The sequence below is a fragment of the Panthera pardus genome, unplaced genomic scaffold (genome assembly GCF_024362965.1).
Source record: "Panthera pardus isolate Hobbes unplaced genomic scaffold, ASM2436296v1 HiC_scaffold_8, whole genome shotgun sequence".
NCBI classification, from domain to species: Eukaryota; Metazoa; Chordata; class Mammalia; order Carnivora; family Felidae; genus Panthera; species Panthera pardus.
The window spans coordinates 91,387,324-91,405,400 of record NW_026527013.1 but is presented as its reverse complement, the minus strand read 5'-3'; the positions used below and the strand labels follow the sequence as shown (position 1 = coordinate 91,405,400).

The 18,077-nt window shown below is 34.3% G+C and overlaps 2 protein-coding genes across 7 annotated transcripts in view; one reads left to right on the top strand and one right to left on the bottom strand.

The window, feature by feature from the left end:
• Positions 1-3,036, top strand: part of SLC25A40 (solute carrier family 25 member 40) — a 67,597-nt gene extending 64,561 nt beyond the window's left edge. For both annotated transcript variants that reach the window (XR_002078307.2, XR_008420190.1), the window contains one exon: positions 2,930-3,036. The gene's annotated coding sequence lies outside the window, so the exon portion shown is untranslated. The remainder of the gene's footprint in view (positions 1-2,929) is intronic.
• RUNDC3B (RUN domain containing 3B) overlaps positions 1-18,077 on the bottom strand; it is a 153,858-nt gene that overhangs the window by 9,789 nt on the left and 125,992 nt on the right. For 3 of the 5 annotated variants that reach the window (XM_019443206.2, XM_019443207.2, XM_019443210.2), the window contains 2 exons: positions 14,154-14,300; positions 7,459-7,580 (listed from right to left, as the gene is read on the bottom strand). In XM_019443206.2, the coding sequence (XP_019298751.1) occupies positions 7,459-7,580; positions 14,154-14,300 (269 nt within the window). The remainder of the gene's footprint in view (positions 1-7,458; positions 7,581-14,153; positions 14,301-18,077) is intronic. The other 2 variants (XM_019443209.2, XM_019443211.2) reach the window with 1 other exon arrangement.

The window sequence follows — 18,077 nt, the reverse complement described above, 5'->3', positions numbered from 1 at the left end:
GCTCAGCTGGTTGAGCATCTGACTTCAGCTAAGGTCATGACCTTACAGTTCATGAGTTCAAGCCCCGCACTGCGCTGTCTGCTGTCAGCGCACAGCCCGCTTTGTACCTCTGTCCCTCACTCTGCCCTTCTCTCTCTCTCTCTCTCTCTCTCTCTCTCAAAAATAACAAGATTTGCTGAGATATAGGTAGCTAACTAGTAATACTGTAATAGGAAGTGTCACATAAGAAGGATTAATAAAACCTTCTTGAAAAAAATGACAACTTCTCACCCTTTTCCTTCAACAATTATGGTGCCATTTTAACTTCTGAGATATTCTTTTATTTAACAATCAGTGGGAATGTAGAATTGCTTTTTTTTTTATACCTTTCTACTGTATTATTCATTAAAATACATCCTTGAGGAATGTAAACACATAAAAGGTTATTCTATGTAAAGGCATAAAAGGCCTGAATCAAATTTTAGAATACAAGCATAAATTTCTATTTTTTTCAAGTCCTAAGTAAGAAATCTCTGTTTCTTAAGATTGTTCATATGGAGTTAATAAAAATATTTGTAACTAAAAATGCATAAATATATAACTAACAATGATTTATAGTTCCACCACCAAAATTAATTACTTTTAAATCTTGACATATTTGGCTTCCACTGTTTGTTTTTAGATGGAAAAAACAATCTACTATGTTTATAAAAGTGACACATATTCATTATAAAAATTTAATCAACAGAGTAAAGCACACAAGAAATTTTAAATTACCATTCCACTTACATTCTGACAGAAAAATATTATAAAATTCAGATGATATACTTCTCATAAAGTTTTCATTTTATTTTTAACTGAAATTCAATATAAGAAAAGGCCAGTAACAGAAATGCTGAACTTCTAATAAAAATTTTTTTTGAGATTTAATTTGTAAAAGATTACTCTATATTTAGAGAGCATAAAAAACAGTCATACTTTTGCCCACCACATCTTGGTGTTATCTGCAAGCATCAATTTTATAATTATCTATTGAACTCTCAAAACTCAACAGGAAAAAAAAAACAAACAAAAAATAATGCAATTAAAGAACAGGTAAAATAAGCGAAGAGGTAGTTCACTGGAATATACAGATGGCAAATGAGCACACGAAAAGATAATGAACACCATCTGCCACCAGGGAAATGCAAATTAAGACACAATGAGATATGACTGCATATCAACCACAATGGCTAAAATAAAAAATAGTGACACCACCCTTCGTTGGCATGGAGGCAGAGACGCTAAATTGCCCATCCAATGCTGGTGGGAATGCAGAAGGGTACACTGAAAAAGTTTGGTGGTTTCTTATCAAGTTAGACATGCAACTGCCATACAACCCAGCAACTGTATTCCTAGGTATATATTCCAGAGAGATGAAGGCTTAAGTTCACACAAAAACCTGCAAACAAACCTTCACAGCAGCTTAGCCCATTCAGGCTGCTATAACAGAGATACCATAAACTGAGTGGCAGCTCAAACAAAAGAAATTTATTTTCTGGTTTTGATTTCTCATAATTTTGGAGGCTGGGAAATCCAAGATCAAGTTACCTGCACATTGCATGCCTAGTGATGGCCTATATCCGGTTCACAGCCCAGCCATCTTCTCACTGTGTCCCAGCATGACTGAAGAGCAAAGGAGCTCTCTGGGGGTCTCTTTAAGAACACTAATCCTGTTCCTGATGGCCCTACCCTCGTGACCTAATCACCTCCCAAAGCCCACATTCTGATATCATCACACCAGAAATTATGAGTCTGGCAGACACAAACATTCAGACTATAGTAGCAGCTTTACTGCCCCCAAATGCAAACAACTCAAATGTCCTTCGATGAGGGGTTTTTAAACAAAGGTGGTAATATATACATACCACAGAATAAATTTTAGCAATAAAAAGGAATAAATCATCGATACACAGAACAATTTGGATAGATCTCAGGGGAGCTATGCTCAGTGAAAATAAAAATGCCAATCCCAACAGTCTATATACTGTCTGATTTACAAGTTCCCTTCATAACTTCATGACAAAATTATAGTAATGAACAGACTGGTGTTGGCCATGGGTTAGGGAAGGGGCAGAGATAGGGCAAGGCTGGGAAGGAGGTGGGTATGATTACTGAAGGAGGTGGGTTATGCCCATGTAGGGCAGTACAAGGGACCCTGGTGATGATGTAACTATTCTGTATCTTGACTCTAGCGATGTATACACACACCTGTACATGGGGTAAAACTGCACAAAACTAAAAACACACAGTGATGAATACATGTAAGTCTTAATGAAATCACTGGATCATACCATCAGTTTCATGGATGTGATGCTGTACTATAGTTTCGTAAGATGCCACCACGGAGGCAAACTGAGTGAAGGGTACACAGATCTTAAGTGCATTTGAATCCACACTCACCTCAAAATAGAAAGTTAAATTTTAAAAAGGATAGCTAGAGAAATTCCTTAAAATATGATAAGCAGTGAGGGAATAGTGCAGAATGTTAAGGAATGCTAACTGAGCAGAATAATCTTGTGCATTTATATTTTTGTACTGCTTAAGTATTTCTTCAGGGTAAATTCCCAGATGTGTGACTGCTGGCTTAGAAAGTAAAAGCATGTAACTTTACATTAACTTGGGGAAGACTTAAAGTATTTTTTTCCATTTCCTTGTGTCTACTTTTATGTCCCTTCAGGATGGTTTATAGCTCTCCTCTTACTAGGAATAAATTTAACACTAAATGTGCAAACTCTAAATATTTTATCTTTTCTGTTGCTATTTAAAATGTCACCCCCCCCACACAAACAGAGTCTCTTACTGATTATTGTTTGTACATGTAAAAGCTAACAATTCCTGTATAATTTTATATTTTGCTACTTCATATAACTACTTTTATTGTCTATGTATTATTTCTCTTGTTTTCCAGGTTCATGCCATCATCTGCAAGAATCCAACTCTCCTGTCTCTAGAAGTTTCTTCTTTAAATGTGCTAGCTACTACCTCTAGTATAACATTAAACAGTGGTAGAATCAATCTGGTATCTTAGTATTTCCTCATTAAGTAAGATGCCCGCTTTGGGACAGAGACATTCATACATACTCATGGAAAATAACTATTATTTAGTTATTTTTTCTTAAATGTGTCACACAATGTTGAATTCTGTTCAGGGCTTTTTTTGTCATCTGTGGGGACAAGCTTTTCTATCTTAGACCTATTATTATGGTATTATATTAATAGATTTCATAATATTGAATTAAACTTACATTCATGGGTTAAATGTGCATGGTCATTGTATACCATTTCTTTTTGTGTGGCTAAGATTCTGTTAACTAATATATTATTTAGAACCTTTATATCAGTATAAGTGATACTGGGCTATAATTTTTTATTTTTTAATTTTTCATACTGTGTCAGATTATATTTATCCCCTACACTTTTATTTGTTCTTTCTGCCTTTGTTATTAAATTAGTTAGGTCTCTAATTTGTTAATTTTAAAAGAAAAATGATTTTTTCATTAATTAGATCTGTTTTTCTATTCTTTATCTCAATTTGTGGTTTTATCTTTATTATTTTCTTCATTGGCTTTTTTATTTACTTTGTTTTTCTTGCCATATTGGTCTGGGAAACTTGATTCATTTATTTTCTTTCTTTTTAATGAAAAGGTATATATAAAAATTATACACTTTCCTCTGATTGGCTTAAATAAATCTCACAAAGTGCTATGATGAGTTTTTATTGTCACTTTTTAGAAATGGGTAATTTCAGCTTTTCTTACTTGCTGTTTCTTTTTCTACAGGATAACAAGTCTTACTTTCTGTTTTAACTTCATATTATTTGGAATGGTTTGTAGTTTTGTTCTAGTTGTTACCTTTATCCTTTATACAACTAGAGAAGTGTAATGCTAATCTCATCCTCTTCCCCTTATGAATTACTCGATCTTTTTGCCTAGAAGCCCTGAGTATGTTTTTTTTTTTTTTTTTTTTTTTTTGTTTTTTTTAATGCCTAATCGTTTTAATACCATATGTCTTGGAGGTGATTAATACTTGTTAATTTTCTCAGGCACTTTGTCAGCCCTGTCAATTTGTAGATTTTAGTCTTTTATTTCCAGATATTTTTCTCGGATTACAGATTCAGTATTAGTTCTGCTCCACTGTTTTATCTTCCTCAGTGACTTCACTGATAGATCTTCTTTGCTTGACTTCCAATTCAAACACTTCCTGACTCATTTTACTTCTTTCTTCATTGCATTTTCATTTTCTTGGTTCCTTTCCTGCTTTTCTTCAGTGTTCTTTATTAAGTTCTCTCTCAAATCTATTCTTTAGACAGCTTATTCTTTAATATTTACTTCTGATATAATTTTGCCTTTTTCTACATTTCTTTCTAGAGTGTAATCAACTACCAATTCATTTCTTTCTGTTTCTGGAACATTTCTGTTCTTAGTTTTTGACTTCTAATTTAAAATGTTTTTATCCTATCTTTAAATGCTTGTTTGAAGATACTGAATAAAATCATATGGTTGTATTACAGGATTTTTTTTTTCCTGCTTCACTATTGTTTTTCTAGCGGAGGGTTTTATCAGAATTGTCTTCCTCAATTTAGGCATTTAAAAAAAACAGTAATTTTGTACACATAGGAAGTCTAGCTGATTTGATTGGTTGGTGAAACTTTTAATTCAAGAGCAGCCTCCTGTGTCAGTGTATCAAAGCAGTTTCCTAATTGTATGGCTTTTATGGGGGTGGAGAGGGGAAGGATGCTATGAGTGGAAAGGATGTGTGTCCTTCAAGTTTTACAATTTTTTCTTTAGTTTTACACAATCCTAAATGTAGTCCTTTTTGTTGTTGGGTTTCAGTTGGTGAATTTATTTTTTTTTTATCATTCTATTAGATACTTGGGTATGGAAAGTCCATAAATAATATTTCATCTGTTATTTAACCTTGAATTCTTAAAGCCAAAACTTCTCTGTGTGTGTATGTGTGTTTACACATTTTATTTTTTAGAGTAGTTTTAGGTTCATAGCAAAAGTAATAAGCAGAATGTACAGAGATTTTCCGTATCTCTATACAAAGCCTCTCCCATTATGAACATCCCCCACCAGAGTGGTACATTTGTTACAAATGATAAACCCTACACAAACATATCATTATCAAGCAGGGTTCACAGGTTACATTAGGGTCTACTTTTGGTGCTGCACATTCTATGGGTTGGACCAATTTATAAGGACATGCATCCACCATTTTACTACCATACAGAGTAGTTTCACTGCCCTAAAAATTCTCTATGATTCACCCATTCATCACTCTTGTATATGTTTGTTTTTATAGTATAAAAATTACCCATTATTAATCATGACCTATTGCTGTTAAAATGACTATAATTATAAATTGATTAAAATACTAAATAAATGTGTCTTTTACATTGAAAGTCATCACAAGTAAATCCACTACTGGATTAATTTTTAATATATACATATTCTAAATTGTGACAGTGAACTCAGTTTACTCTCTTCCATTTACATTAGTGCCATTAGGATACTCTATTATGCTATCTTTATTATCCGCATCATCAAAAAAAGATTCATATGTAGTCAGTACACAGTATTTACAAAACTATCAATATAGACTTAAGGCTCTCTGAGAACATTTCAAAAACTCTTAAAAGAAGCAGAACATTCAGCTTAACAAAATTTCCCATTGCCTGAGCCTTCTTGTTACCTGAATTTTTACTTTATACTATCCACACCTTGTACCTCACATTCTAAGACATTCATTCATTATATACTTATTCTATCAAAAAACATTTAATAATTGTCTATTATGTGACAGGCTCTAGTAACACACTGGCGAAAAACATGGGTAAGTTTCCCTACCCTCATGAAGCTTACATTTTAGTGGCGAGTTAGAGACAAGAATCATAACACAGGGCAATGTGATAGTGTGTCTGGAGTGGATGGATATGGAAATGGGGATGGTTATTTAAAGTATGGTAGTCAAGGAAAACTTCTTTAGAGAGATATTTCAACAGAGATCTGATAAGGAGGTTACCATTCAAAGACTTTAAGAAAGAAGATCTAGGGCAGTGGGAAAAGCAATTGCAAAGAGTGGAGGCAGGAACCAGACTGAAGGAACAGCTAGGAAGTCAGTTTGCTGGGGTGCAGGGAGCAAGCCAAAAAATGGTATGAGGCAAGGCAGAAGTTGGCAAAGACATGATCATATGGGAGGCCATGATAAGCAGTACAGATTTTAATGTGATTGTCATCGAGACCACTGGAGAACTTTAAGTTTGGGTATAATATTTTCTGACTTATATTTTCTAAGAACCCTGACTACAATATGGAGAATGGACTGTGAGGAGACAAGAATGAGAGAGGAAAGACCAAAGAAAAAGCTGTAGCAGCAGTCCATCCAAGAGGCTTGCTCCATGTGACTTAGACTAGGGTTATAATAGTGAAGAAGATGATGAGTCAATGTAGACAGCATGTGTTGTATGGGGAGCAGACAGGACCTGCTGATGAACTGACTTGGAGTTGTAAAGGGTAGTAGAATCTAGTAAGACATATGGTAGCGCCATTTACTGCAATGCAGAAGACAGGGAAGAAACTGGAGACACAGAGGAGTGCAGGTTCCCCTGCAGTAAGGAACTCTTTCCCTAGCCCTCACCTCACACACACTGGCAGAAGGAGAACTGGGTCACAGAGATAAAAGATGTGAGCACCATATCACACCAGCACCACTTGTCCAACCCAAAGTTCTAGAGTCACAGCCCTAGCATACGCTAGGGACAGGAAAGAAAATAACTTGCAATCAACTAAGCTACTGAAGCTTAAAAATACGTAGGCTGAGTCTTAGAAAAGAAATGTGGTAACGAAAATGACCTGAAAAGTTTTGGAATTGAACCAAGATGTTGTCCAGGAAGATGCAATACAAGGGAAAGAGGGGTTGACAGCACAGCTGAAAGCAGTAACAGGAAAAAATAAAACTCTTACATCTATTCCCCAAGGTTTTCAGAATACTTAATAAATGAGGAACCAAAAGTGACTCGAGAATGAGGAAGTGGTCAGTTGTATCAAAGCTGCTGTAAAGTTTAAAACAATGAAGACAGAGGAGTGACTTTCAAATTGCAATATGGCAGTGGCTGACCACCTTGATAAATCATTTTAGTAAGTTGTAGAGACACAAAAGCCGAATCAGCAGGGGTTAAAAAACAAACAAACAAAAACACAACAGGACAGGAAGCGATGGAAATAAAAGGAAAAATTACAATCTTCTGAGAACATGAGCCACAAACACATGAGAAAAAAACAAAAAACCAAAAAACAATACCAGACCTTTTAAAATCATAACGGCACTCTCATTCCTAGCATCCTTCACAGAAATGCCACTACTGTTCAACATTCTGCAACAAAGCATACATAGTGCAGGAAAAACTAATTTCCAACTAAATTTTTCTTTTCTTACCTTCAGTGATTAAATTTAATGTGTCTTGTTTTCCATCTCCTTCTTGTGAATGACTTGGATCCAGCGAAGTCTGAGAAAGGCTAACTTCAGCTGATAACTGGTCAAGACTTTGATAACTTTTTCTGTAAAACAAGAGTGAAATACTACTTGGATTTCTTCTCACAAAAAAATAATTTCTAGAGATATTCTTCAGTGTTTTTCTTCAATTTACTGAGTTTTGGTTTATTTCTCCACAGTTTTTCCCCTCAACTCTGTCTCTATTGTGGCTGCAATATGATCTCCATTATACTTTTCCCTCTACCCTCTCTGGAAGTCTCTGGGATTGATCAACTAAAAAAAGAAAAACAGTTTGTCAGACTAATTTAAACCCTTACAAAAATTTTTGGTTATTTAGCTTCTTAGAAAATGGAGACTTTCTGGTTATTATCAATTTTCTTTTCTTTTTTAGTAGGCTTCACACCCAGGCTGGAGCCCATTGTGGGTCTTGAACTCACAACTCTGACATCAAGACCTGAGCTGAGATCAAGGGTCAGATACCTAACCACTAAGCCATCCAAACACCCCTGGTTATTGTCAATGTTCAAAGGAGTGGAAAATCTACAGATTACTCTTAATGTAGAAACCAAAATGATATAACTTAATAATGATGTATTATCTCTCAGGCACTTCAAAATTCACCAATGTCTTGATATTCTTATGGATGCTTTTACATAAGAGTAATTACAAATTACCATTACAAATTCCTCTAATTTAGAAGTTTTAAAAATCTTGGATTATAAAATAGGTGTTTATGTTAATATACTATGAAGATAACTAATTTTCTTCCCTCATGTATTTGCTACTGTGATTTCGATTTCCGTTAAACAAATTAAGAGAAATGAATTGTAACAGAGGAAAAATTCAGTTATATATGGAAACTTAATAAGGTTTATTATTAAACTTTCCTCATATTTCTTTTGTCAAGATAAAAACAACTCAAAAGACTTATGCAGTTTTGGTGTTATTGACATATTGACAAGTAAGAGAATGGAATTCAATATTATTTCCAAATATATCTGATCCAGGAAAATTAATATGTTTTTCAGGTTTAATATCTATTTCCCAAGGTAGCCAAACCCTAACTAATTTCCTAGAAATGTCATATATTCTATGATAATATTACAGGAGAGTATATGTAATTTAAATGATCTATTCCAGAGCTATTCTCTATTCAGACACAGAAGAGTAAACTTACAAATTACTTAAAGGAGAATCTATTGTAGGAAACTTCTGATAACTGTAATACATAAAATATATTATGAGCTATACAACATGTAATAAAGAAGGATAGCCAATATTTATATAATGCTTCCCACTATATAGGTACTGTATTAGGTACTGTCCCTACATGTTTATATAGATTAATATATTTACTCCTCACAAATACTGTAAGAGGTTGGAATTACACTGTTCCCAATTTATAGCAGAGTTAACCAGGGCACAAAGAGACTAGATTTGAACCTCATAGCCTGGCTCTAATTCTGTCTCATTAACTTCTATGCTATCTCCTTTCCTACTACAGAGAGAGAAAAAAAAAAAACGTTTTCTGTTTTATTAGAAACCCTTCTTAGGTTTCAAACAGTTTGCTTGCAGAGACTGACCATGTCAACTATACTGTATGTAATCGTATCACTGAAAATTTCACTTGACTTTCATTAAAACTGTATTTCTTTAGCTATACAAGAAAGCAGGGAACACAGGAATTCAATAAAGGAAATTATAAATAAGTTTCTTTTCCAAATTATTTTTCTGTGCCTAATAGGTAGAAGGCCTGTCTTTAAATGGCTTTAAGGGAATTTCTGACACTGGTCTTTCATCATTAGAAACTTGATAAAAAGTTATTATTAAATTTAAAAAATTATAAAAATATTTACAAACAGCAAAATACCTAGTAGCAAAACAAACATCAAATTAATTAAAAAATTATAAGGACTCAGAGCTTGACAGCACACATTTATAGAAATCAAGTACTGTCACTACTTGAGGGGAGGAAAGCCTGCAAAAGTCTATAAAAGCAATCTCTGGTAAAAGCAACACAAAATGAGCTTTCTGCGTGAACTATTTAAGTTCCTTTTAGATATCATATTTCCAAATCCAAAGTGATTATGGAAACTTTCTAACCTCTAATTTGTTACACTTAGTAAACAATCTTTCAGTTTACAGGCTTCACTTAACCAATTGTCAATGAACATAGAAACAGAATTTGGTAGACAATGATTTCTGAAGCAGTATAAAAATTCCTAGGCAAAATTAGGCACCTGAATCAAAAGATATTAAGAACAGTACCAAGTAATATCTTCCTTGCATGAAAATGATTACAGATCTACCACCTGGGAGAAATCTGGTTTAGCTGTTTGTAGTAATGACCAAGAAAGGTTTTCCACATTCTTACCTGAGTTCCAATGCAACTGGCGCTCCACCTGACAAACATGTTGTCATGGAGTAAACTGTCTATGGGAGTTCTGTCTTTAAAAGGTCACCACTAAGCCCTATTTTAGAATTCTAGACTCATTAACATCATACTGCAAAATTGAAATGTAACCCACCAAACACATCAAGCCCATCAAGAGTCTAATTCTACTTTCCAGAAGTGAATTTTTTAAATAGAAATAGCTTACTTATTCAAAATAAGAACCCCAGATAGTAAAACAGGAGTTATGTCATAAGCATCTGGGACATAAAGAAAACCAAAAAACAAAACATTGTATTCAATATCTAATTACTTAAAATTTTAAATCACTCAAATCCAAACTTCTATACAAAGAATTTGGACACCAAATAAAGGCAAATTAAAAGGAAGCTGAATAGGCCTGAATTCACTTATGAATAAATTTTCTACAGTCTTAGACTTCATATCAATGATCAGAAGTAATATCGATAATCTATATCACCTATTTGCCCAAGAGATATACAGAGGTCAGTAATAATTTACATTATCTCATAGTCATTGGGCAAGAGAGTATTAGGCTCAGAAGGAGACACTTTCCACACGTAGAAAATAAAAACAAAGATACATACAATATATACACAGAGGCACATATGTGTGCATGGAGCCAGAGATAGGCTGTTCTTTTTATTCTTGGTTTGATTTTCATAGAAATGTGTTTAAAAAACAAAACAAACATTTCCTATAGTAGAATACTGATATACTTTTAAACTACTAAAATTAATGGAAGGATGCAAGGGAGCCTGAAAGGGAAGGCTGTATACGAGTTAGGTCAATGCAAAATTTATAAGCTGTAAAAGATTTTTGCAGTCTCAATGCTTTGGGGAGTCCTACTCCAAAAATACTGGAAAGATTCACATAAGAAGAAGACCCTATAAGACATGTGAAGTAATTATACCTACTTATCAGCAGTCATTCAAAAATGTTAGCCTAAATAGTAGATCATGAAGGGCATATAAAAGCTCATAATTCTTAATAATTTTGTGAATGACAGCCTAAATGAAAATAATGATAAATTTACAAGACAAAAAAGCCTACGTAGAAAATAAACAGATGATGATAATGAATCTAATCTTTAGGGATGGAAATGGATGGGTTAGGCAATAATCTAACAAGATTATATAATATAATAAAATTATATAACCTGTATCTAATAAGCTCATGTGACCTAAACTTAACATATAAATATAAATAAACATTAAAATAGAAACAAATTGGAAATAAAAAAGTAATCAAATGCTCTCCAGGTGTGTGTTAAGGGAATGTGCTTACATATTTATTGTTGAGTTTTTACAATCAGCCTATAATGCTTGAAACATTTTTAACATGATATCTCTAATGTTTGAAATAAAGGAAAAGATAGAAAATCTAACATAATTAATATTGCCAGGTCTAAGTAATCAAGAAAACAATGGAAATGATACTTCTAAAGCTTTATTAACAGTACAATAAATGAAAATAAATGTAAAATCTTCTACTATGAAAAGGATTTCTTCCATGAGTAGATGACAACATAGCTAAGTTACCCAATCACTCATTTTAAGAAATGTCTGCAAGACCAAGAAATTGATCAAGTCAAATAGCACCTTCTCAGTCTTTTCAAAGCTAATTCAGCAAATCTCCTAGAGAAATACAGGCATCACATTTTCTTAGCAGGAAATTATAATTATAATACATATAATGACTACTTATATGGTCAATTTCTTTCTCCGAATTATCAAGAGCACTAATGTTCCTTATTAAGAGATTCTGGCCACTTTGATAATAATTTGTAGGTTCTCAAAAATGTTTGTTAAACTACTGAAGATATTGGTCAAATTAAGAGGAATAAATGATGAGGTTAGTTCAAGAACTTTAGCTTATATTACAAATTTGAGAACAGCAAAAACTAATCCTGAGAAAAGCTATGATGTTTCAAACATGATTTATACAGCACCACTCTAATCTGAAAATCCAAAGTCTCCATTTTTACATTAAAAAGTTGCATTAAAAAGATTATTTGTTCAGAACATCTGGGGATTTGCTGGTCATTTTAATTTTACATAGGTTTTACAAACTCTCTAAGAAAGGAGAGCTTGGGACAGTGGGTGGGTGTATATTCTCCAAACATGGAAGACACAAGGTTATCTGAGAACATAAAAAAAAGACTATACAGAATATAAAAGATTTCGTGAGAAGTATTAGGTGCCAAGCAACTTATTACTCATTTGAACAGGAATTAGTCCCAGTATTACATGTGCAGAAGGTAAGAGGGAGGTATTGCTTAGTGTTACACAGCAAGTAGGGTAGCAGAGATTACTTTTAAATCCTGACCTTACACTCTAGGTCCAGTGATCTCCATACTACACCCTAGCTGCAAACATTTTGTTCAGGAATAGTAGTTTGGTAATAGGGCCATCTAAAGGCAATAACAACATCTACAGTAAGGCCAGATTAAAGGATGATGCTGAGAAAGAGCTAATGGAGTAGCTGAGTCAAGGAGTATAAAATCGGGATCCATGTCAAACAGTTTCACTACTTTCTTTTCTGATACTCCAATTACTTTTGCTGCTGCTATAATACTTTGTAAAAGCTAGTCATTATTACCACATACAAAGGTAAACTTGAAGTAACTCTTCCATTTAGACTCACTGGTTCCTCAATAGGTAGCTCTACAGGCAGCCAGGGCTACAAACACATCTTTTTGGCTAAATATTTTACCTTCTACTACCTAAAGTAACAATGTGGATATTGTAGTAAAAAAGCATATTACTAGTCTTTTAACTTGTCAGGAGTTAACCTTTCAATATTTTTATAGTTATAAAAGCAAGAGTATCTTGTATGTTATACAGAAATAAGAACCAAGTATTAAAACAGATTCAGTTTTTTCATCATATATCAGAAATATGAATAAACTAATATTTTTATTACTTACATACATTATAGAAAAATAAAATTATACACCAGCATAAGAAGATATACTCTAGTTATTCAAATTTTTCATAGGGGTATATAAGGGAACTAGATCCCAAACCATGAAAGCTTCAGTCAATACCTTGAATCATGGGTTAGTAGATAATGAAAACAGTTCTAATGATTTATTCTGTAAATAATCTGCTCACTCTTCCTTATCTCTAGCAATCAGTGAAACCAACAAGCAAAAAAGGCAACAGAAGCTCAAATTTATTTTGAGTATTCCCTCTGATAAATGAAAAAAACCACATAGTAAACAGGCGGAAATTAAGTCTATGCTGAAACAATCCCTGTAGAAATGTCTAACTACTAACTACCTAGTGAAAAGCACCCTAAGAAGCACAAATGGAAGTGGGTAACTCTACCAGTGAAGTGTAAATACAAGAACTCTAAAAGAAGAGTAGAGAAAGAAAGAAACAAACAAAAAAAGAGGGAGGCAGGGAGGGGAGAAGAAAGGAAAGAGAAGAAAGTGGGGGGGGGGGAGGAAAGGGAGAGAACAGAAGGGGATGGAGGGACAACAGGGAAATAATTAGAAAATTAGCTGAAGATAGGTAAATAAAGATAACCAAAAAGTTATCAATATGGACAAAATGTCTAAAAGCCAAAAGAAGGTAATACAAAATTTAAGTTCAAAACGAAGATACCATAAAGGAATGCAGCCTAAGATTTGCAGATTTCTCAACATTACGACACTCTGACTTAATGAAATAGTCCTGAAAAGGGATAAAAAAATAGGTAAAGGATCTTGTGGCCAACAGGTGGGGTGATTATATCTTCTATAGCCTCCAAAAATTAGATTTACTGAAAATTAGCAAAACTCTTTCAGACCCACCAAGAACAGGTAAGTATCTTTCCATTCTTTCATAAGATGGAATTTTTTCTCACTGGCAGGACAATTATTCCTAAGGCAAATACAAATACCAAAGCTAAAATTCAAAAATAGGTGTCTCATTAAATATGAGCTCATAGACTTAACTGAAGGACTGGCTGAAGACTAAAGGAGAAGCAGGTAGCCGGTACAATACTGCTTAAGAATTTCTTAGATACTTTACTTCCCCAGGGTGCCTTGGCTTCAAAATACTAACATATTTACTGCCTTAATCTGACTTTATCAAGCCAAAGTAGTCTTAAATTCTACTTTTGCCCTAAAGTAATAATGAATTCAGAAAGACGAATACGTGAGAAACCAACGTGGATAACCAAATGTTTTGGTACAACTAAATTTGTAATTAGTTGGAAAAAAAAGTATTACACTTACTCATACCACTGTTTATTGTGTTTTCGGTAAAGCAACGTATCCAAGGCAACAGCATTGACATCCAGAGCTCCTGGGGAAGGCCACTGGTTGGTGAGGTGGGCAGTTAACTCTTGTCTTGATCTTAAATCATTATTCTTTAGCACAGTCCTGTGAATATTAAGATGGTGAGTGCTTTTGTCTTCACTGCTCTGCAATGGCAGAGGAACCTAACGGTATCAACCTGGCCCCCAAAATTCATCTTTTAAAATGGTACGATAACAGATTGCCAACAGAACTACAGGAAGACTAGTTGGGGCTATGACTATCTCCTACAATATGTGTTTTTCACTTTTTCTCCAAAGGCTGTAACAAATCACTAACGTGTGAAATGCAGACTTTCAATCTTTTACAGAGATGTTACTAAAGGACAAAAGCTGAATTTCACATCTTATCTAAAAAACTAGGGTGATACCTTAAAGTTATAGATTATCAGATGCCAGTTAAAATAAGAAAAGACTGCATGTGTGTGATTTTTTAGCTTCAAAATTCACAATCTATTAAAGTCATTTAACTCAGTAAACAAAAAACAATTAAAATGAATAAAAAATAAAACCACCTCAGAAAAACATAAAATTAAAAATCCATAAGGTTTCTGCAATTTTTTTTTTATAAAAGTGACCACCAATAAATCTTTATAAAAATAATTCCATCAGGGCACGTGGGTGGCTTAGTTGGGTGAGTGTCCCACTCTTGATTTCAGCTCAAGTCATGATCCCATGGTTTATGAGTTTGAGCCCCATATGGGATTCTCTCTCATCCTCTCTCTCTCTCTCTCTGCCCCTCCCCTGCTCACGCATGCTCTCTCTCTTCCTCAAAATAAATAAACATTTTAAAAAAAGAAAATAATTAAATCAATGATAACTACATTGAACAATACAACCCACTGGAAATATTTCCATTTACAGAATGAGGCCATTATAATACATGGTTTATTCTCATTTTTGTAGAACCGTTAATAACAATTTTCAAAAGAAGTTAATTTTTGCCAAAATTTAAACCTCACAAATCACTGTCACAAGACTAATTCAACATTTGAGTTGGTAGTTAAAGATAATTTAAAAGCATAATTCTAGGGGCACCTGGGTGGCTTCAACTTCTGACTTCAGCTCAGGTCATGATCTTACCATTGGTGAGTTTGAGCCCTGGGTCGGGCTCTGGGCTGACAGTTCAGAGCCTGGAGCCTGTTTCAGATTTTGGGTCTCTCTCACTCTCTCTGCCCCTCCCCAACTCATAGTCTCTCTCTCTCTCTCAAAAATAAAATAAAACCATTAAAAAAATTTTTTTTTAAGTTTAAAAGCATAATTCTGGGGGGGAGGGGGGCTGGCTGGCTCAGGTGGAGCATGCGACTCTTGATCCAGGGGTTTTAAGTTTGAGCCCCACGTTGGGTGTAGACGTACTTAAAAACTATTAAAAAAAAAGTGTAATTCTGTTTGCAAAGGTTGTATTCTACTTCTAACTAAGGCTTCAAAATATAACCTAGGCAAGCCACATTCTCCAACAGGAGTCCATGACTTGAGTGTACCAAAGTCTTGAGCCATCAGCTCAGAAGCAGGGAAGTAGGAACAACTGTCCTATTGTGGATGGCAGAGTCAACAGTGTGCTGGCAAGACAACCCTTCACTAAAGAAAATTAGCCTGCACAAAACCTCTAGCTGGAAATGATTCAAATGGAACAACCCCATGTATATGTCTCTAACAGTCTAACTATGAATATTTCTGATTTTACAGGATATCTGTGTACATTTAAAAATATTTGCTCCACTATGCCCAGAAAGAAATAGTATTTGATGTAAATACTAGATTCTCAGAATTGAATACTAAAAAAAGTAAAACAGGCAGAAGTCCGTGAGAATGTATCACAAGAAGATACTTGTTTTGACTACTTTCAACAATTTCACTGGAAAAGAATGAAAAATTTAAAAAGAATGAAAAATTTAACAACCTTAACCTAGGTTTTTATGAAAACAGTAAGGAGTTCAGAAAAATTACAAGACTGATAGAAAAAAATCTTGTGACGCCAAAAAGGGGATTACTGGCCAGAAAATTTATTATGATAAAGTACCATTATTTTGGCTTTTTTTTTTTTAAGTTTATTTATTTTGAGAAAGAGAGGGTGTGAGCAAGTACCCGTGCAAGCAGAGAAGGGACAGAGAGAAAATCCCAAGCAGGCTCCATGTGCGGTCAGTGCGGAGCCTGACACAGGGCTCAGACTCACAAACCATGAAATCATCACCTGAACAGAAATCAAGAGTTGGACACCTAACCGACTGAGCCACCCAGGTGCCCCTAGGCTTCGCTTATTAGATTTTTCTCCTTCACATATTCACTTTCTAGGGTCTCTACTGACTGTCACTGGAAAACAACTTCAACGTCATAATTGGTTTATAGGAAGTATTTAGAGCAGAATGCAAGGAAGGCAAATGGGCATCTGTGAGGAAATGACATTGGAAAAATTCAGTTAATGACAAGTAACTGAACAACTTCCAACTTAGAATATATTCTTTCTGGAAAAGCAAAGTTTTACACTGCATAGAATGAAAAAAAAAGAACTAAGTTTTACACAAGTTTTTACACATTAGTCCATGGAAAATTTTAGTCTAATGACAAATTATTGTATTGTCTTTAGACTTTTGTGTTTAGAAATCCTAACGACATTGTTTTCTAAGGGAAACTGCCTGGTCCTTTGAAGCAGGAGATAAGAGATTTCAGTGTACTGGATGGGCATAACTTCATCCATGCTGCATCTGTTTTCCACTTTCTGTGAGGAATATGGAGGGAAACACACAATGCTGGCATTCAACTTGATACTACAAAGGGAAAGGTTCCTGGAGGACCTCTGTGTAAGGCCCTTTCACCACTTCAGTATACTAGGGGCCATTAAGGCACCTTGAAAACCCACCGTTGAATTCTGAATCTTGGCTCAGTCTATTTAGATAATAAAGAGACAAAGTAGTTTATTCATTCTAGCAACGGGCCCTGACCAAAATGCACCAGCAAAGAGATATACGTGGAGTTCTACTTCCCAACTCTCTGAAGTAGCTCAACCTACCTCTCTCCAAGCCTACTTTTCTAGTCTTTCTATCCATTGCTTGAGTCATTGATATCAATCTAACAAATTCCATTTGTGCTTAAGAGTTGGTTGGATTTTTTTTTTACAAGCGAAGTAAAATGAGGGTATTTTTCTCATTGGCCAAGCTTAAAAGTAGGTTCATCTTAAGTCACTCAACAATTACTGTCATTACCTTGTGGTCAAATCAGTGAAAATTAAAGGCAAAATTTTATGAAGTTAGCATTTAACTTTAATAAAAACGCTAACCAATGCTAACACTAATGAGCTAATTTAATAATTAAATTATTGTATATGAGATAGATACTATTTGTCACTTATATCTATGTTCTAAGTCTCTCATTAACAACTGAATATTCTCTCACTAAGGTAACAATTCTACAGGAAAATGCAATAAAGGAAATTTATTAACATATCCGTAATATATTTACCACACTAATTTTAAGAACTTTCCTGTGGTATCTACCCCTAAATTGCTAGATAGCTAATTTCTCTTCAGATTTTCAATAGAAATTATGCAAGAAGTTTGCCACAAAAAATATAATTCAATATCTTGCCCCATAGCTTTACTGAGGTATAATCAGCAATTAAAAATTGCATACATCTAGGGGCACCTGGATGGCTCAGTCAGTTAAACGTCCAACTTCAGCTCAGATCATGATCTCGTGGTTCGTGAGTTGAAGCCCTGCATCCGGCTCTGTGCTGATAGCTCAGAGCCTGAAGCCTGCTTCAGATTCCGTGTCTCCCTCTCTCTCTGCACCCCCCTACTTATGCTCTCTCTCTCCCTCTCTCAAAAATAAACATTAAAAAATTTTTTTA